This window comes from Thamnophis elegans, chromosome 8 (assembly GCF_009769535.1).
Source record: "Thamnophis elegans isolate rThaEle1 chromosome 8, rThaEle1.pri, whole genome shotgun sequence".
NCBI classification, from domain to species: Eukaryota; Metazoa; Chordata; class Lepidosauria; order Squamata; family Colubridae; genus Thamnophis; species Thamnophis elegans.
Window position 1 is genome coordinate 53,411,157 of NC_045548.1, and position 20,860 is coordinate 53,432,016.

Consider the following 20,860-nt stretch of genomic DNA (forward strand, 5'->3'; position numbering starts at 1 on the left):
AGCAATAGCTACAGCACTTAGACTTATATACCACTTCACAGTGCTTTACAGAGTCAACATATCCCAACATTCTGGATCCTCATTTTTCCCACCTTGGAAGGATGAAAGGCTGAGTCAACCTTGAGCCGGTGAGAAATGAACTGCTGGCAGTTGGCAGAATTAGCCTGAAATACTGCATTGTAACCACTGTACCATGGCAGCTCTTTTCACAGAATTTCCTTCTCTGAATGGAGAGGAGGGGAAACCCCTCAGCATGGTAGGAAAACAGCCCTTCAAATCCAACTTCCCCTCCTCTCACAATCTTCCCCGCTGAACTGATTTTCTGAGGAAGCCAGCAAAGAAGCTTGGGAATTGAAACCACATGCTCGTAGGACACTTTGCAAAGGGTTCTAACTTCCAATGGGTTGCAAAGTGCCAGAAATACAGCATACGACCAAGGTTGCGCAATATTTTACAATGGCTGGAAGTGTTTGTAAAGCACTCATTCTAAGGTCGCTGTGACTGCGAATAGTTAAATGACTGGTCATAAATTACAGACTATCTGTACTAGAACATAATAGATGATTCTCTGGTTGGAGCATGAAGCCAATCACCTCCTTCTGTGCTAATTTTTGAATGGTATCATTCAATTTTTGTTATGAATAATAAAGATAGGATTCTCTGCCATTCACTCACTTAACTTCTCTTTTAGTGTGTAATGGTGAAGTGAGGAGTAACATCTCCAAGGAATTACTGAGGACTACGAAAACTTCTCTAAAGTATCTTCTCCATTTGCTTTTGCAGCTTTCAACTAGAAAACACTTAATTCATACATAGCAAAAACCTTGGCTACCCTTATCATGGTCTCCTTTGCCATTCCTTCACATTCACACATTCCTTCACATGAGCAATAGCCATTCCTGCAGAAGTTGAAAATAAATGGCATTTCTTTCTCCACTTTCCCACAGTGGGAGGGAGATAGATTTATTCAGCCTTTATTCAGCCAACACTCTTGAACTCCCAAGAGGAAAAAAAAAACAGATGTTTGAATCGACAAGGAAAATGAGACTGGAGTTCCCATTAGATCTCCCTGGGAAAATCCCAAAATATAAGGCTGCCATATCTAAGCTGCAAAAAAAAAAAAAAAAAAAAAAAAAAACCAGATCAGAGGGTAGTAAAGAGTTTTCCTACCATTTTACTGCCACCTAGGGAACCGCTGATTTAATGCATCGGAGATGGATTATCCAGAAATGCAAATAACGTTACATCAAGGAGAGAACGTAAAGTATCATCCCCGACTCTGCCAAAGATTGTGGAAGGGAGAAAAAAAATAGCAACAAGGATGACTCGAACGCCTCCAATCGGCCATTTTTTTGAAAAGCAAAGAGCAGCATCGCATCAACCGCCGGGTGGGCGGTACTTGGCTTCCAGGGCAACCGGAGAGAAGCGAAACGCATGCGCACACCACCCACTTTCCTCCCAACCGTCTGCGGCACCCGCGGCCGGTGGCGATCGCCATGTTGATGCTGGGCAGGGGGCTGGATGCCAGGTAACGGGTCGCGGAGGGTAAGGGAGGCTTTCGGTCTGGAGGAGCCCGCTCGGGTGGCACACTCCTGGCGTGGGGTGTGTCCTCATCCAGGAATGGACGGTAGCGTTGTCCGGGTATGGCGACGGCCCACCCGCCCTGTTATTGAAGAAGGGGTTTGTGTTTGTCAACTTAAAATCATCCTTCCTCATCTCGATCAGGGCATGTGGGAATAGTAGTCCAGCGTAAGCTTTAGGGCAGGGATGGGGAGCTATGGCCCTTTTATGGCTTGTGAATTTCAACTCCCAGAATTCCTGAGCCAGGATTGCTGACACAAGACTTTTGGGAGTTGAAGTCCACAAGTCATAAAAGGGCCAAAGCTCCCTATCCCGGCTTTAGTATTTTGGCGGGAAACGCTGGAGACTGTCTCGGCATCCTCGCTCTGATCCTGAATGAGGCGCGCGAGGCCCTGAGAAGTAGCGCTCGCTCCTCCTTTCCCAGCCCCGAGGTCCATCACCGGCGTGGCAGCGTGCTCGGGGCCTCGCCCGCTGAGAGAAGCTCCTCCGGCTTCTTTCCCTGGACACAAAAGCCATTGGGATCGATTTTTCACCAATGAACTAAAAGCCGCCTTGCCGTGTCCCTCTCATATATTAAAAGGGGCGAGCGAGAGGAGCCATTGCCTTTAGGACAGGACTTCAATAAACTGGTCATGTATGGTCATGTTAGATTTTCCTTAGCAAAACAATGTGATAAGCAAAGGGGATTTTGTCCCTTACCTTTTATACATACTTGCCTACTGCAGGGAAGTATTTATTCTCTATGATGTGTTCAACTAATGAGTTGCTTTTCCTAAAAACAGTTGCTTTCATGTAAGTATAACTTCATATCCATCCATCCATCCATCTTTATATGTCCCTTGCCTTTTGCAAGCCACTACTGCAGGAAAGTATCATTCTCTATGTATGACATGTTCGACTAATGATTTGCTTTTCCTAAAAGCAGTTACTTTCATGTAGGTATAACTTCTTACTTATTTACATGTATTATATCCAGCAATTCCCCTCCACTTAGGGCCACGTAGAGATACAAAACAATAAAAACAGTTTAAAACATGCAATCTCACAGTCCAGATTAAAACAATAAACTAAAACAGGGCCTGCATAAACCCCAGGTCTAATACCAAATCCTGTTTTAAATGCTTTGGGGAAGATTAGGAAAAAGCAGTATAGTTTGATAGCCTATGCTATTCTAGCAAATAGTGTTTCTAGCAAAACTGTAGGTGGTTGTTTTTAAGGAAGCTCCACAAACAGAACCTCATTAAAAAAAGACAGCCCCCCCCCCCTCCAGTTTCACAAGAAATACTACTATGCTGACCAGCTTTAAGCTCCCTTGCCTGCTGAATAGCCAGGTTAGCAGCCAGTTGAGACCTGGGGAATCGCAAGGGACAGAGGAAGCAGGTCAGCAGAAGCAACTGGCACACAGAGGGCAGTTGCAGTCTGTAGGCCGAGTCTTATTTCCCATCCAATCACCCAAGATGATCATAAATCAAGATTTATCTGTATAGGTTCCATTTTCTATTCAGATTTAATGGACACTCATATCTAACAAATGTTGCTTCCCCCATTAGTCTGTTGAAAGTTAGCTGGTATTGTTGGGTGTGTTTATAATTCTCAACACTACCTTTTGCCTTTATTAACATAACTCTTCTCTTTTAAATAGGGATAACCAGACCAGGCAAATACGGGAAGCTGTTTCAAATGTGGAAAAACATTTTGGTGAATTATGCCAAATATTTGCAGCATACGTACGAAAAACTGCCAGGCTACGAGACAAAGCAGACCTTTTAGTAAATGAGATACATGCTTATGCCGCTACAGAAACACCAAATTTAAAGTTTGGATTGAAAAATTTTGCAGATGAGTTTTCCAAGCTTCAAGATTATCGCCAAGCTGAGGTATAAATTTACATTCATGCATTTTCTTATGGCAGTACTCAAATTTTGAGTGGTTTGCATGTTATTACCATGATAATAAATGAATTACAATTAGAGCTATTGGAATCTAATACTATAGTGTAACTTACCCATAAATAGAACTTTCAATCTTTTGATACATTTCTAATGTTGTCCCTCTGATTCGTTCCAGAATAAATTTTCAAAGAATTAAACCCCTTTTTCAGTATATTAAGATACCCTAACAAGGGGTTGTGTGTTTAAGATGGATTTGAATGTAATCTTTCACTTTAAACTAGCAAATTAATAATTGTATTTTAAACTAAATGATGAGTATGCTAATAAACATGTCATTAGATTTATTTCAGAACAAGTTTTTTCTGCTGCAATTTCCTTCTTGATTATTTTCTATATTTCAGATTCACTGAAAGTAATGGGAATTTATGCAATGAAAAATTCTAGAATGATTCATCATGACCTCTTTTTATAGGTAGAAAGACTTGAAGCTAAAGTTGTTGAACCTCTGAAATGTTATGGGACCATCATAAAACTTAAGAGAGTATGTAACAGACTTTGTTTCCTCTTTTCATGTTTTAAGGTAGTTACCCTCGATTTACGACCACAATAGAGGCCAAAATTTCTGTTGAGACTTTCCTTAAGTGAATTTTGCTCCATTTTACGACCTTTCTTACCACAGTTGTTAAGTGAATCACTGTTGTTAAATTAGTGACATGGTTGTTTGGCTTTCCCCCATTGACTTTGCTTGCTAGAAGGTCACAAAAAGTGATAACATGATTATGGGACACTGCAACTATCACAAATATAAGTCAGTTGCCAAGTGTCGGAATTTTGATCACCTGACCATGGGGGTGCTTTAATGGTCATAAGTGTGAAAAATAATCATAAGACACTTTTTTCAGTGTAATTGTAACTTTGATCGGTCACTAATGAAAGATGTAAATTGAGGACTATCTGTACTTCTCTAAGAACCTGGTGTTTCTAGTCTTTCTTAATTCAAATAATCAAGTCCTAAAATCTATAACGGGCCATGTAATTAAAATTCTGTATGTTTGGCTATTGAAAACTGGCAATATCCAAGAAAACTTTGAAATTCAAAAGCATATATTTACACAAAAATACATTTAACACAGGAAGCATATATATATATGCTTCAGGAAGAATATATATATATATATATATGGATAACGGATAAGAGCCTGTGGCCTAATGGCTAAGAAGTTTGCCTAGGATGTAATATAGCCCAGGTTCAAATCCCAGTAAGGGTATGGCTAGCTGATGAGAGCTAAATAGCTTGAAATAGATCTATACTAGTCTCCCTTTATTTATCAGCACAAATAAAAAACATATATATATAATCATAATTTCATTTGTTCATTCAAACCTATATATAAATACACTGATTATTAAATCAAAAAAGGTTTAATATTTCAGTATTTTCTGTTATATACTGTTGTATGGAGATCTTGGAAAAAATAGATAACAAACTTGCTAGTTTTCTTTGCATAATAAAGGGGGGATTGGGTCTGCATTAATGAGTAATAAGGCTTATTCATATTTTGTCTTATTAAATCAAGACCTAAGATGGAATGCAGTGTTTTCTTACAAAAAATTGTTCCTACAAATTGCAGTAGCTATTCAATTTCAGTTGCTTTAAAGTGGGATAAACTCCCATGAAGTTTATGTGTACTTTCAGATCAGAAGCAATAGTCACAGATTAGGCCTCCTCCAGGTTCCATCTACTGGCCAATGTCATCTGGCTACTACCCGGGGGAGGGCCTTCTCTGTGGCTGCTCCGGCCCTTTGGAACGAACTCCCAGCAGAGATTCGGACCCTCACCTCTCTCCAGGCTTTCCGTAAAGCCGTTAAAACCTGGCTGTGTCGTCAGGCCTGGGGTTGATGAGTTCCCTTCCCCTCTCGAATCGTGTGACTGTTGATTGTCTTTTAAATTCCCTTGTACCTTTTTTGTTATAGTTTCTTTGTGTTTACCTTCCCCCCCCCCTTTGGGTTTGTTAGCCGCCCTGAGTCCCTCAGAGAATAGGGCGGCATATAAATAAAATAAACCTTCAAACCTTCCTGTAGATCAGACTAGCCATTTTACGGCCCATAGACTACATCTGGCCCTTTAGTTGTCCATTGTCTGGCCAGCAGCGGCAGGGAGGCAAGGTTTTGGCACTGGTAGCGGCATCAGTAGGGCAACATGGGAGGTAGGGGTGGCCCTCCATTAACAGTGTCTCCAGTTTCTTATGTGGCCCCTTGAGAAAAGTGGTCCCTTGCTCAACCCTGCTCTAGATACCAATAGCTGAAGATCCAGTTATGATAAATGGCTGTTTTCCTCATCTGATGCCCAAGACTTTGGAAAACAGGATGCTGGAAAAACAAAAGTTACCTATTAGTTCATCCTACAGCAATTCTAAAAAATTGGGGGAAATACTTTATTGAAAAGGAATAACCTAAACCTCTCTTGTTATTATTTAATCAATAGCCTAAGCAAATGCTTAAGTATTCCACAAAAATTTAAATAATTAAAAACTTCTTTTTTAAAAAATGTAGTTTTTGAAATGCCTACAATATGTTTGCAGGAGGATCTCAAAGCAACTTTAACAGCAAAGAACAGAGAAGCAAAACAATTATCTCAACTGGAGAGGACCCGTCAACGAAATCCATCTGATCGGCATATTATTGTATCCTTTGCGCACATTCTTATTTAAAACATAGTTAAACTGTTGAAAAAGATTGGTACATGTAAAAAATCAAGTACAATTTCTTTTACATTCTGTTTTCCTAAAATTCCTTAGTTGACAATTGATTATCCAGCAATTAAAAGTAATTACCTGCTTATGGGATTCTTTCTTTGCTCCCCAATTTGTTATAGTTTCAAGATTTATACTAAAAACCAGAAGTTATCAATAATTTCTGTCTGATAAACTAGAAGCTTGATGAATTTTTATACTGAAAGAATTGTTTAAATATCAGACATACTGTAGTATTTTCTATAACTTAGAACATATTCCTTTACTGTTAACACCTTCAGTCACAGGTAAGTCATCCATTTGAAACAATAGCATAAGATCTTTTAATAATTATGCTTTTTTGTATTTATAATTATTCCACCAATAAGATAAAAATAAGTTATATATACCTACATATACTAAGATCAGTAAAAAGATTTTCTTTAAAGATCCCTTACTTTAGAAGGCAAAGAAGAGCTTGGTACCATATCTTCTGACTAATATACATTATTAAAATTTGTAAGTTAGCTAGCTAAATTGATTTTTTTTTAATTAAAGTCAATGACTAGTATTGGCATAAAACATTGCATAGCTAATTTAGTTAGGTGTACAAGAGAACCAAACTGCTGTCCATCTTCATATTACACTACAGAATTTGGCTACATGTAAAGAAATATCATTTAAGTCCTAACGTAATATTTGTAAATAAAACTGATTAGAATGACCAGGGTTAGGAGTGAACAGCTCATGGAATGGAATGTTCTTATGGTATTTTAACTTTTATTTTTTATTGTTTTATTTCCTAAGGATATAAAGAGTGGGGTATCTGTAGAATAAATAAAGATAATTAAACATTAAATAAAGTCAAAATACTAAGAAAAATATTATTCCTAAAGTTAAAAATTACAGCAGCAAATCAGCTTAACGTCCATAAAACCTTTGAATTAAGTCTTAGGAATCAAAGATTGAAAGAATAGTGCTTTATCAGCACATCTATTGCAAATAATGTTTCCGGGTGAGAAAAATAGAAACATTTTCTCATCTATATCTTAGAAATCTTTAGAAACATTTTCCCAAGGATCCTAATAGGGCCACAACCATAGAGCACACTCTTAGAGTGGCTGCTGCTAGAAGACTCGGCAGCCGAGTTTTGGAGTTTGGAAGCCGGAGAAGTTATGCTCGGAGCGCAGCAGGGGCGGAACAGGAGCTCGCGCAACCCCCTTCTCCAGCTGGGCAGAGCTCCATGCACTGACCTAGGGGGTATCCCGAATGTGCGAATCCACAGGAGCTGGGGAGCGGGGCAGAGCGCCACGTGCCTTGGCACCTTAGGGATACCTCCTAGGTCAGTGAATGGCGCCCTGCCCGGCTGGAGAAGAGAGTTTGCTAGGCGGCTGCTCATGAGCATGGTCACCTCATGGCTGCTTCGCCCGAGGCTGTGCCCGGCTCTTCAGGAGCCAGTTTGCAAGGGAGCAGCCACCCGGCAACTCCCCCCTCCGGCCAGGCAGAATGCCACTCCCCAACCTAGCGGTATCCTGAATGCAGCAAGCCCCAGCTCAGTGCCTTTGGGATACCGCTGTCGGTGAGCAGTGCTCTGCCTGGCCGGAGGGGGGGTTGTCCAGGGGGCTTATTTTCGGGGGTGGGCTTATATTTTTGCCTACCAAAAAATGTGGCAAGGTGTTAGTTTCAGGACAGGTTGTATTTTTGGGGAAACAGTAGTGTAGGTAAACTATATACATTTTTGCAATCACTGCCGTCCACAGAATCTTTCACACTTAACATAGTTATCTAAAACAGCAATGAAACATTTTTAGAATTGTATTTTCTATAAGGTTTGTAGTACTTTTCAAATTATAAGAAATACATAATTGATTTAGAGTATCTATCTAGGGGCAATACATACAGCAGTATGCTTTCTCAGGCGGTGTATCTAATAATTTTTAAATAGAACATTGGAAAACGTATGTTGTAGGAAAAAAAATCACTTTATTTTTAAGGCTGAAAGTGAATTACAGAGAGCCTCTCTGGATGCAACTAGAACAAGTCGACAGTTGGAAGAAACGATTGACAATTTTGAAAAACAAAAAATAAAAGATATTAAGGTAAGTATGTAATTTTGGTACAAAGCAACAAGGCAATACAGATAGTGGGATTAACAGACTGTTTCTGAAATGGGAACAAACCTCTCCACACATCTAATGAACTTGCAAATGAGTGAGCCAAGTTGGTTAGCCTCCATATGAGGACCCTAGAAAGAATAGAATTTCTGATTTTATTTTTTAAATTGGCATATTCAAGTTTAGTGACAGAATTCAAATTATGTTCAACAAATAATTAAAACTGGCAGTTTTTAAACACTCATAGTGCATGTCCGAGATAATTTAGCCACAGTAAATGGCTGCTTCTGTTAAAATATTTACAGTGAAAGAACACTGCTCAGATTTATTACAGAATTTGATCATACTAAAATTACAGAATTGTAGTACAATTAATATTTAAATAAATTAACATTAAAATGTATTAATTCTAAGGAATAGGCAGGTTTTTTTAGTAAATAAATGAAATCTGAACTTAGTACTTAACACTGAGCCAGATACTAGGATGAGTGGAAAAAATAATGCTCAGATGGTCCATGCTGTTACATTTCACATAAGAAATCTTCAAACAAAAAAGTGTAGAAAAACTTTTCCCAGTTGAAGTCAGGAAAGAACCAAGTATTCTACTCAACTGTTCAAGAATAAGTTGTGGCTGCACTGATCTCTTTTAGGCAGATACTAGTCATCCTGTACAAAAGGCACCAGTTATACAAAGGCTGTTACAAACTGTAAATTGAACATATTTTTTTTCAAGCATGGTGAAGTTTTCTAGTTTTGATAGTCATGGCTCAATTATTGCCACAACTGTCATAAATCAAGAGGTAGATAAATATATATGTATATATATATATATATATAATATTCTACCCTTTATTTTTAGAACATACTTTCAGAATTCATTACAATTGAAATGTTATTTCATGGGAAAGCCTTAGAAATTTATACTGCTGCATTCCAAAATATACAAAATATTGATGAGAATGAAGATTTAGAGGTAAGAGACCAAATGCATATTTGGTAAAGTTGTAGTGAGATGGTTTTGTAGCGTATTAGTGTTAAAAGTTAGCTGTTGCAAAATAATTTAATGTTTAAATAATATTTTATTGGATAATTGAATATATTTTAAAATGCATGCTTCTATTCAACATAAACAAAAATTTCAAGGAATATAGTCTTTATATTTTAAAGCAGACCAAAAATTAGATTGAATAAGTAACAGTATGCTCATTCTGTCCATAGAGATGCAATTTATTAAATCTCTTATCAAAGTAGATTTGGGGATAGGAAGCAATGGATGACAGTAAGATTTATATTTACTCTGTCTTCCTCATTTTAACTTTTTAAAAGTGTAATGTGCCTCCCTAATTTTTATAAGGAATGTGTTGAAATAATTTTTGCTGATTTAAGAGCTGCTAGCAGTTCAAAATATTTTTTTTGCAGCATGGAAGGCAAGTAAATAAGCCTTTTAACCTAATTTGCAGGAATTCTTCCGCTTCTAGAAGTTGGGATGTAAAAAGCCAAGCATAGGCAACATAAATTCAGCCAAAACTTCTTTAATTGCTTTTAATAATTTAAAACTGAATGACTTTCAAAAAATAGATTTCTAGCTTTTCTCTTCAGTACTGAAGAGATAAAGGAAACTTCAATTATAGATGCTCTCTCCTGGTTGACCTGCACATATTAACCAATATCCAGATTTTGGACTGATGTTCATCTCTGGTAACATTTATATTTTCAGAAGAAATGAAGAGCCGATATTATTCAACTTCCTCTTTGCAGCCTTTTACAATACATCCTAGAAGTCTTACTACTTTGATTTACACCAGTCTGTTCAGATTAAAATGTGGTCTACTGGGAGTATTCCAAGAAATGTTTTAGTGATGTTTATATCACTTAAATCAGCATAGTACTTAGTTAATCATAACTTCCTGAGAAAGTGTGTGCCTCAGAATTGCTGCATGCATTCCAAATCTCACTATCAACATTTAAGTTTTATTAACAGGTATTTCGGAGTTCACTTTATCCACCAGAACATCAAACCCGTTTGGATATTGTTCGTGCAAATTCTAAATCTCCCCTTCAGAGAACTGGTTCTTCCAGAACTTGTACTGGAATAGTTCAGGTAAAAAAAAGATTTTGAATTTTTTTGTTACCAAGTGCTAAAAATGTTTTAATATAGTCTTTCCAAATAATTATTATCTCTAACTAGAAATCTATTAGATATCAAATGGTTTGAATGCCCACTTTACTTGCCACTTCAGTAAAGTTAAAAATGAATTTATACTCAGATGTGTAAATCTTTTATGAAAACCTCATTAGGGATAATAGTGGAACTTGTTTTAAGGGGCTTTTTTAGTACCATTTTAAAATATTGAGACTAGCATTTGTAATACATCTGTAAAATATGTTTTGGACTAAAAGCAGATTTTTAAATTTAAAAACCTATGTGCCAATTTATTTTTTCATCTTATATGTATTTGTTCATTTCGGAAAATCTGGCTGAAAATACTTCCATTTGTAAGCCATTAAATATAATTCAGAAAGATAGTTGATGTGTAGGATAGTTTGCCAACAATGAATCTTACATACAAAAAATACTTTACAAAAATGTTTTTCTGTCTCCAATGAATGCTTTTCAGTTTGTTCTCAAACAGCTTATGTTCTTTGGTAGCAGATTGCTAGGAATCACCTTAAGGAAGATGAAGCAGAAGAGGAGGAAGAGGAAGAGGAGGAAGATGAAGAATTAGAAACCACTAAGGAAGAAAGATAGCTTTTGCCACAACAAAACATTCTTCAAATTAAAAATACTAATTGTATTTACATTTCATGCTAAGATATCATAAGGGCAGCCATTAAAATTACTGCAAAATATGCATTATTTTGACCACCTTATGATCTCTTAATAGTTTGTGTACAAAAGTTGCAAAAATTGAGATATTTTTAAAAAGTTATGTCAATTATGACAATCACTTGAAACCAAGTTTTCAAAAGAGATATTCCCATTGATTATCTACTAACACAAGGAAATGAGGTATATGCTCATATTTATTAAACAATATGCCCTTATTCCCTTGTAACCAAATAAAATGACCTTCATAAATTCCTTTGATGTATTATAGAATCCATCCACTGTCAAAACATCTAAATTTGCTTTGGCCTGTACACTGCTATAATTCTAAAAAAGTACAAGTAGCTTGACTGTTCTGACCTAGGCTTCCTGATATAGTAAAAAGCAAATGCTTAATCCCAAAAACCCTCTTTACTTCAAAGGCTGTGAATTATGTTCATTCACAGACTGTAATGAGTCCCAAATAGTAAAGAATCCTACAGTAGACTGCCAAAGTCCTTTGGAATAAGGCTGATAAGCTGCCAAAGACTTAACTGGCAATTAGCTTGGCAAGGCCACACCGAGCAGTGTCAAAACGGAGCTTCAGAAAGTAAACTGACCAGCATGAACCAAGTTCCTTCCTGCAAAGGCTCACATGCTTTTGCTCCTCCTTTATGTCCTATGGGAGGGGCCAATCACCTCCAAGCCTTATTCCCGAGTTGTCCTTCTGTCTTGACTGTTCTTGCCTTCTGGCCGCTCTGTGCATGTGTGCACTAGGAACAGGGGAAGCTGTTCCTCTGCCTCGCTGCTGTCCGGCTCGGGAGGCAACACATAACTCCCAGATGGCCCTCACCCCTGACGCAGAGCCCTTGTCCGAGCTTTCCCCAAATTCCAGGACTGGCCCACGTTCATCCCCAACCTCCTTGCTGTCCGACTCTGCTGCCAGCTCCGCGGACCACCAGTGGACCACAACATTGACTTACAACTACAATTGAGCCCATAATTCTGTTGAGAAGAGAATTATTGAGTTCTGTCTCATTTTATTTCCCCCCACAGTTGTTAAGTGAATCACTGCAGTTAAGCATGCAGTCATTAAGCGAATTTGGCTTCCTCCATTGGCTTTGATGGGGAGTTGGTAGGAAAGGTTATAAATGATGATCACATTATCCCAGGTCACTTTTTAATGCCAGTATAACCTTGAACAGTCACTAAGCAAATAGTTGTAAGTTGAAAACAAGTTGTATCAGAAAGATCTTGATCGTTAATTATTTCCAGCCCTATCTTCCAGCATGCCATTTATTGGAGAACTGTCACTGAAGCTTGAATATTCTCAGCCCATCCTCAGCCAGATTCTTTGGTGTTTAACTGAATAATCATATTTGATTTGCGAGTCAGTATTAAATGGTTTACCTTTCAGCATTTTATAGTATAGCTTTCAGTTTTCAGTCAAAATTCACATATTTAGAAGAAAAATGGGATTTAATTTTTTTTCATTTTATAATTAGAATTAATTCATTAATTATGTATTAGCAATATTCTAATCCATTCTATTTAATTGTAGGTTATCATATTTTAAAAATAAAAATGCTTTAAAAACTAAGTATTTATATCCTGTCTTAGTGATTCTGAAACTGAAGCCGATAGCATGTTTTTAAACTGTATAAAACACTAAGTTTGAAACTAAAGAAAATAAGCATTTAAACTTCCATCAATGGTAATTAAAATGCAGATGTGCAAAAACCTAAAACTGAACTATAATCTCTCTACCTCAGTAACTAAAGATCAATTTACACTGTACAATAGTGCCAAGAATATTATCCTTGAATACAATAATTGAACTTGCAAATCAATATATGACAAACTGCAAAATACTGAAAAAAGCAGTTTTCTTTACTACTAATACTTGAAAAACATTTTCCTGACTCAGCTAATTAGAGTAATAAATGCTGCAAAGATATGACCCCCTTTAATCCATGTCAAACACTACATTTAAGAGAAAAACATAATTACTCAGAAGAGATGTGGTATATGAAATAAGATTTGTTGATTATCATCCTGATATCCTGTATATAAGTATTCAACATCACCTTTCACAATCTGATTAATACCCTCCAGATTATGTTTAATTCCCAAGCAAAGTAGATTTGATGAGAATTATAGTTTAATGTATCTGGAAGACAGACAGTTGGGAAAGACTTGCCTAATGCATACAAAGCCAAAGTAATGTTAAAATGATGCTGCAGCTGCAAGTACCCAAGATAAGTAAAAATGCCCTTACAATGCACATAGAACAACTTGAAAATGTTTGTTTTAAATGCTGGATACTTTTCAGCTGTCATTTTTTCTCCCTACCACGATACTTAAAAGAATGTGTTAAATATATGGTATATACTATATAGCAGCTATGACGAACATTTTTTGGCTCGCATGCCATAAGTGGGGGGAGCGCAGGGGAGTCAGGTGCGGGCATGCCACACCCATAATGCAATGCCCCCCCAGTGCGCATGTGCGCACTACAGGCGCTCCCCCTTTTTTGCATGCTTTTTTTGCCCTCCCCAGGCTCCAGAGGCTTTATAGAAGCCTGGGGAGGGCGAAAACAGCCTCTCCCCCCCCCCACACACACACAAAGCCCTTCTGAGGCTTCAGGCTTCCTCAATAGCAATAGCAGTTAGACTTATATACCGCTTCATAGGGCTTTCAGCCCCCTCTAAGCGGTTTAGAGAGTCAGCATATTGCCCCCAACAACAATCCGGGTCCTCATTTTACCCACCTCGGAAGGATGGAAGGCTGAGGCTTTATAGGAGCCTGGGGAGGGTGAAAAAAGCCTCCCCCACCCTCTGGAGGCTTCATGAGCTCCCTGAAGCAGTCAAGATGACCCTCCGAGCAAACCGGAAGTCCGTTCCCGAACGTCCAGTTTGCCGTAGGGCCAGGTTTTTTGCGCTCCGGAGGCTTCAGGGGAGCTCATGAAGCCTCCAGAGGGGCGGGGGAGGCTTTTTTCGCCCTCCCCAGGCTCCTATAAAGCCTCGAGCCTAGGGAGGGTGAAAAATGGCTTTAAAAAGGTAAACTCAGCTGGCCAGCACGTGTATGCGCGTTGGCCAGCTGACAGGGCAGTGTCTCACATGCCCAGACAAATGGCTGTGTGTGCCACCTGTGGCACACCTGCCATAGGTTCCCCATCACTGCTATATAGTATAGTATGCTACCCAAGGATACTATTGCCAAATTAATACAAAATCTACACATGAAACCAAATTGTAGGGGTATACAGATAACACAACAAGTTGCATTCCCTAGGCTATGGTATGCAATATTTTAAAATTGTGCCTGTTCCTATAAAACTTAATTTATAAAATTATCTATGTTCACATATGGCAAATATAAAACTTATTTTTATTAGAATTGCAAGATATTACTGCTATGAATAAGCAAAGCATCAATGACCCATCCACATATTTCAGTGCATGTACTTTTATTTTAAAAGAAAGGCTGGGCTGACGATAACAAAACCATTCAAGCTATCACTGAGAATTAACAATGGACAAGAATCCTATGGATTTAATATATACAAAGATGACACAACTTATGCTTTTGAACAACTCTGAAAATACAATGTTTTACATCAAACCATATTTAGATAAACTGCAAATATACATGTAGCAGAGGGATGAAATACATGTCAACTTTCATAATTCAGCTATGCATATTTTAAAGATAACTTGGCAGAACTTTGAGGTTGAGCCATTTTTTAAAAAAATCAATTAAAATGCTGCAATTTAAAAATTTAACAATGCTTTATAATGATTAACCTTTGAGGGTTTCTTCATTTTCCAAGTAAAAAATTGTGAATTATAATGAAATAATACTGTATATTTATTCTACCACATTTTCATCTATACCAAGGTTAATCTAACTTTGCGCTGCCCAATTGGCCTATCATTCAGTTCATTAATAGCAGCCTCTGCCTCTTTGTAATTTATTAGAGCAATGACTGCTTCACCAGAAAACATTCCATATTCATTGTGCTGAACAGAAAGAGATTCTGGTATAATTTTATAGCCATGGAAAAAATCCAGAATTTCATTAGGAGAAGCCCGAAATGGGATATTTTTTAATTTGATCAGTGTTACAGGATCTGAGCCACCACCAAAGTTAGAATCGGACACAAAGTGCCTATCAGAAAAATTTTCAGGAATACCATCACCAAGTTCTTCAAATTGGGAAGGACCTCTATCAGATGAGCAGATAAAATCATCAGACAGGCTTCTATAGTCACCTTCCTGCATAGAAGGTCTTTGTGAATCAACAGAGTAAAAATTTTCATCTCTTTCGCGACTATGGTGATGCCCTTGTATCTTTTCATTAGATGCTGAGGAAATATTTATACCAAACTCTTGCATTTGCTCCTCGGGTATACATCTTAAGAGTACCTCTGTCCCCAAAAAGCATCGTCGATTTAAGCTTTCAGCTCTTCGGGCCTGGTTTTCTGTCTTGAATTTAACTAGTGCTTCTCCCAGTCCAACTCCTTTGTCATCATAAAGCAAATAAATGTCATTGTCATCAATGTTAAATCCTGCAAAGAATTTTTGTACTTCAACATTTGTCACATCAAATGGAAAATTTCTTACATACACACATGTCTTTGAGCCAAGATAGCCATCTTGATTATTTTTATCCTTTACATGGCGATTTCCTTCTGATAATCTTTTAACTTCAGAAGATCCAATTAATTCTAGCACTCTTGTTTTGGAAATAGGGAAAATGTAAACTTGTCGTTCAAAAAGATCAAGCTTGTGATAATTCAGAGCTGCTGTATATGCTTCTTCTGATCGGAGTATAATAACTGCATCCTTGCTTCTTGCCTCATTATCCTCAGATTTTATAAAAGTAATGTCATTGTTCACTAAAGGTACCTCCTTAAAGAACATCCGCAAGTCCCTCTTTACAACAGCAGACGACAGATTTTTAAGATATAAGTAACGTGCCTTGCTTTGGGATGAATGGGACTGGCTTTGAGTAGAGAAAGGTGAACCAGAGTGGGTTTTAACCCTCCTTGGAGACCTTGAACGAGTACTTGCTGTGATCCTCCTTGGAGAATGTGAATGCATAGGTTCCACAACCCTCCGTGGTGGTGACTTTGAACCATTGCGTGCTGTGACCCTCCTTGAACCAGTGTGTGCCATATCTCTCTGAGGAGATCTTGAAAAAGCATATGTCGTAACCGTTTGTGAAGGAGATTTTGAATAGCTGCTTTCTGTAATCCTCCATGAAGGAGACCTTGAATTAACCTGTGATACTACTCTACGTGGTGGAGTTCTGGATCGGGTACGTTTTCTTGAAGACAAATAGCCTGGCTCATTTTTTGGATGTTCTGTGTTTGAAAAATATTGTCCTTTATTCAAATCATGTTGAAAGTGGAAAGAATTATCTGTCTCCTCTTCTATCCTACCACCATGCCTAAGCCATGTACCTTCACTGGAGGGACGTACTTCTATAAACCGTGAACCCATATAATTCCTATCCCGCTGCAGTCCTTTCATGGCATCACTTAATGTTGTAAATTTGACCAAACCATCTCCATTGAATCGACCATTGGATTTTAACAGAATTGCCTTCTCCACTTGTAATCCAGAGAAGAAATTGAACACATCGTCTTCTGTTGAAGAATAAGGCATACCACGTATGAATAAAAATAACCTATCATTTTTAGATTCTTCTGTCTTAGGCTGGTTAAAATTCGATTTTGAAATATTTATATTACTGTTTCGAGAGCCACTAGAATGAAACTCATCCTCAAAAGGAATTCTGGGATCATGGCTAGATTTACCAATTCCCTTTTTAATGACTTGAGCTATATTTGAAAGGTTTCCAACATCAGAAGTTCCGGAATTATTAGGACCTGTCCGCCTAGGTCCTCCTCCTCCTCTTCCACCACGATCAAATCTTTTCCTGTTAATTTCTATTATGTTCTGCATTTCTGTCTTGCTACTAAGAAAGAACTGTATACGTGAATCCTTGATAAATCCTCCTGAATAGCTCATTGCTTGTCTGGCATCTTCATCTGTTGCAAATATAATAAAAGCTTCCCCCTTTTCTCCTCCAATAATATGTACACCTCCATCAGGAATATTCAATCCTGAGCAGAAACGACGAATATCTGCAGAACCCGCAACAAGAGGAAGTCCCTGTAAACGGATGACTACAGCCATTTTGAGCTCAACCCACAGCAATAATCACCTGTGGACAAAAAGGCATACATGGTAACAAGCCTTTAGTATACTGGAAGAATACTAGGCCTACGCTACACCACTTAAAACAAAACAAAAATCCTGCCATTATTGAAAGAATGCCTACATTTCAAATCATACAACCTAATTTAATCTGAATGTTTATAAACACTGGCCAGTCTGAAATAAGTGTAGTTTCCATAATAATCTCAATCATAAAAGCACCAATGTCAATCTATGATGAAAGCTATCAAAGCTTTCACAGCATCTTATAAAATCCAGTAAAAGAAAACACCTTGTTTTCCATTATCTGACATCCTGAATTACTTTGATAAAAAAGATGTCATATCACTTCCAAGCAATAATATTTAAGCATTTTCTGTCAGGCTGGCTCATCTCATAAAGAATTAAATTCAGTAACTTTTTCTCCATGTTTATTCTTTCCTATGATTAGACAGCCAACTGCACATCTTCCTTTGCAGTCATCAGCTTGGGAAAAAAGCCATCAAATCTGACAATACAAATATCAAGCTTTCAGAAGCTTACCTGGTTCTTGTTGGAAGGCCTGATAAAGGCTGTGAAATCAACTGTGGAAAGAAAATGAAACAAAATTAATGGCCAAGAAGCAGATTTACATTTTAAGCCACATTCAGTGGGATATCCAGAACCATGGTGAACATTAACAACCGAGTAAGAAATAAAAAGTAGCAAGTTGTTCCATTCCTTTCCTATTCCCGAGACGTATCAAAAAACCAGGTTTTGTGAATTTCAATTGTGTATCTTGTTTTTTACATGTTTTGAGAGAGGTTCATTATGCTCTCTACTTAAATTGATGTCAGAAACAGTGATGTGAGATTGATCTTCAAAATTTTGATACAGGTAAAAAAATTGATTAAAAAATATCCTTTTCCTCAATGTCCTCAGTCCTTGAAAGTTCCACATAAAAAGTGTCCAGTTCTTCTAACATGCTTTTTCTTTTTTGGAAAAAAAACAGCAGAACGTTCATCAAAAATTGAATAAATGAACAAATTAATGAAAATCCAACTTCAGAAATTCCAGGAAAACATATTGATGTTATACCAATTTCCCCATAATTGTTGCCGTGCCAATATGAATCCAGAGAAATCCAGTATGTTAGAATAACTTTGATAAGTACCTTGCAAAGGTAGAAGTACACATGTGATGACTATATGCAGCAATAGATTTATTTAGCACTTGTAATATCCATATTTCACAAGTTCCAAAAAAAGGAAATAACAAAAAAGTACAGTACAAACCTATAAAACCTTAGAGAGGTAAGGTCCCACTAAGCCTATCGAACTCCATTTACAAATGTACACAGTACTGCAGTTTCAGTATCAAAGATCTATTACAATACCAAATACATGGAAGGAAATATGTTCAATTTAATATTCTATTAATAGAATATTAATACCAGAACCCAAATCATATATCAGATGTACAAAGTTTTAAGACTGTAAACATATACTAATCATTCATATCTGTCATTAAGCTTAGAACCAAACTTTCTCCACATCCTACAAAACTATGGCACATCCATCTTTCCTTTTAAAGACCTTACATAATTTGTAAAGTCCAATCCATAAGTAAGTTTCTAAATTTCACTGAAAACAATGGCAACTAATCTAGGGACATGAATAACTAAAAGCTAACATCAACAATTAATAGCTTTCATGCAATGTTACCTAGCCAGCTACAACTGTTACTAACATTATTGCCAGCTCAATGTTTCCCTTGAACACAAATGAATAATAAACTAAATCTAACAAAGAAAGATTGATAGCATTATATCCTGTCCTTTATTTCCAAAAGGTCTACTGAGCAATGAAAAATTCCAACTGAAGTAAAATTAACAATTATTAAAATTTCAATTCCTGATTATCAAGTAAACCAAAACACAAGGAGTAATGAGGAGGAAAAACATATCAAACAAGGACTTCAGTAATTCAGCACTAATTTCTGAGCAGATACAATGGGACCCCGTTAGTAAGCTTTAAAACACCTTCTAAAGGCCAACTGAATACTATGGTAGCTAACCACATGCCAAAAAAAAAACCCCAAACTACTTCCAGCCCTCTATGGACCAGTTATTATACAATTCCATACAGGAGGAGGATATCAGAAGAAATGGTTTATTTGTTTTTGCAGTTAAAATATACCCTCTGCATTTTATTCTTGTGTAATCCATATGTGAATTTGAGCAAACAAGCATTGATTCCTCTTAAAACAGGAGCATTCATTCCTATCTATTCAATGACTACTGCTGGAGTAGTGCCTGTTTGAACTCTTTTCCCAGAAAGGTAGTTGCAAAGATTTTTTTCTTCTTAGAATGCAGATGTAGCAGAGCTCTGGATTATGAGGCATGGCTCCCGTGATTGTAATCCTGGTAGAAAAATACATTGCACAAAGACCAGGTGGGATGAAAAAAGCATGTCTTCTCGCTAGCAATTATCAATACCCATTCCTTTCCAAGATATGTTGGATATGTTGACTAAGATGAAATCTGAAATGCACATCGTGATGGAAATCTGCCGGTGGAAGAAGCTGTGACTCCGGACTTTCATCTTGTACAGCGTCTTTATACAAATTCAGTTTTCTAGTATCATCCAACGCCCTTCCTCGGGAAAACTTTCGGAGTGATCCCACGTGAAAGCGCCATTAAACCAGAGAACGAAACCACAAGAGTTAAGAGGCCTTCCGTAACGTGTTCCATCCTGAAACAACCTTCCGACGCAGAACCAGGGCGACCATTTTCCAAGCACACCAGTCATTCTTTCTTTCCATCCCCGTCCTAAACAAGGGAAAGCCTTCGCTTCCGGCGAATTGTTTTAAACGCCTCATATTTTATCAAAGACACCAAACAGCAAACGCCTCGGCAGAGCCCAAACGCATTTTTCCACCTTTTTTCCCCCACGCTTATTTACGCATTACCACCTCCCGGCCTCAGTCGGCCTCTCAGCTTAGAGCGCGACGAGAACACGGGTTGCAAAGTGCGGCTTTAGACGCTCCCGTCGAATGCCAGCAACTCCTCAAACACATACACACACAATACGGACACCCGTTAAGAATCACCCCGCCCGCCTTTCGTTTTTACTAACCAGGCCCCTGGGAGTCGAATGAGGCCTCGGAAGAGCCTCAGCTCCGTAATTTCCCGCGGAGGGGGAAAAAAAAAAGAGAAGCCCGCGCTTCCTTTTAACAAGTTATGAGGCAAAAACGTCGCGGCCTCTTCCCCCTCTGCACTCGGGGGTGGCAATCTTTCCAGGCGTCCGTCAGGAAAGCGGCTGCGGGCGTCTCGCAGTCTCAAAAACTACGGTGCACCCTCCCCCCGCTTCGACCTCCCGAAGCGAGAAAAGACTTGTCCGCAATATACAAAATGGCAGCCGCGCTTCCGCTCTAGCTGCCCGCGTCCCACCTCAGCAAAGCCATTGAGCGCGAGTTTCCGCGCGCAGCCTCAGAACGGTACTTTAAAAAGCGCACGCGCCGTAACCCG

The 20,860-nt window shown here is 38.0% G+C and overlaps 2 protein-coding genes across 3 annotated transcripts; one reads left to right on the forward strand and one right to left on the reverse strand.

Moving 5' to 3' along the window:
* The first annotated feature begins 1,446 nt into the window (after positions 1–1,446).
* On the forward strand, positions 1,447–11,608 carry CIBAR1 (CBY1 interacting BAR domain containing 1). Of its 2 annotated transcripts, none has more exons than XM_032223341.1 (9): positions 1,447–1,528; positions 3,224–3,458; positions 3,946–4,014; positions 6,056–6,157; positions 6,508–6,513; positions 8,200–8,304; positions 9,179–9,292; positions 10,301–10,420; positions 10,970–11,608. In XM_032223341.1, the coding sequence occupies exons 1-9, from the start codon at positions 1,497–1,499 to the stop codon at positions 11,066–11,068; spliced, it is 882 nt and encodes a 293-aa protein (XP_032079232.1). In that variant the 5' UTR covers positions 1,447–1,496; the 3' UTR covers positions 11,069–11,608. The 2 variants fall into 2 exon arrangements, with proteins under 2 accessions (XP_032079232.1, XP_032079233.1); XM_032223342.1 differs by having other exon boundaries at positions 10,973–11,608.
* A 3,340-nt stretch (positions 11,609–14,948) lies between these two features.
* On the reverse strand, positions 14,949–20,805 carry RBM12B (RNA binding motif protein 12B). Its single transcript, XM_032222791.1, has 3 exons — positions 20,469–20,805; positions 17,896–17,936; positions 14,949–17,359 (listed from the first exon to the last, which is right to left on the reverse strand). Exon 3 carries the CDS (start codon positions 17,329–17,331, stop codon positions 15,016–15,018), a length of 2,316 nt encoding a protein of 771 aa, XP_032078682.1. The 5' UTR covers positions 17,332–17,359; positions 17,896–17,936; positions 20,469–20,805; the 3' UTR covers positions 14,949–15,015.
* Positions 20,806–20,860: the final 55 nt, after the last annotated feature.

Excerpts from the sequence above, each read along its gene's own strand:
- CIBAR1 (XM_032223341.1), top strand. The coding sequence starts at position 1,497 with ATGTTGATGCTGGGCAGGGGGCTGGATGCCAG. Across the intron at positions 9,293-10,300 it reads ATGAGAATGAAGATTTAGAG|GTATTTCGGAGTTCACTTTA; the intron begins GTAAGAGACCAA and ends TTTTATTAACAG. Across the intron at positions 10,421-10,969 it reads CTTGTACTGGAATAGTTCAG|CAGATTGCTAGGAATCACCT; the intron begins GTAAAAAAAAGA and ends GTTCTTTGGTAG.
- RBM12B (XM_032222791.1), bottom strand. The coding sequence starts at position 17,331 with ATGGCTGTAGTCATCCGTTTACAGGGACTTCCTCTTGTTGCGGGTTCT.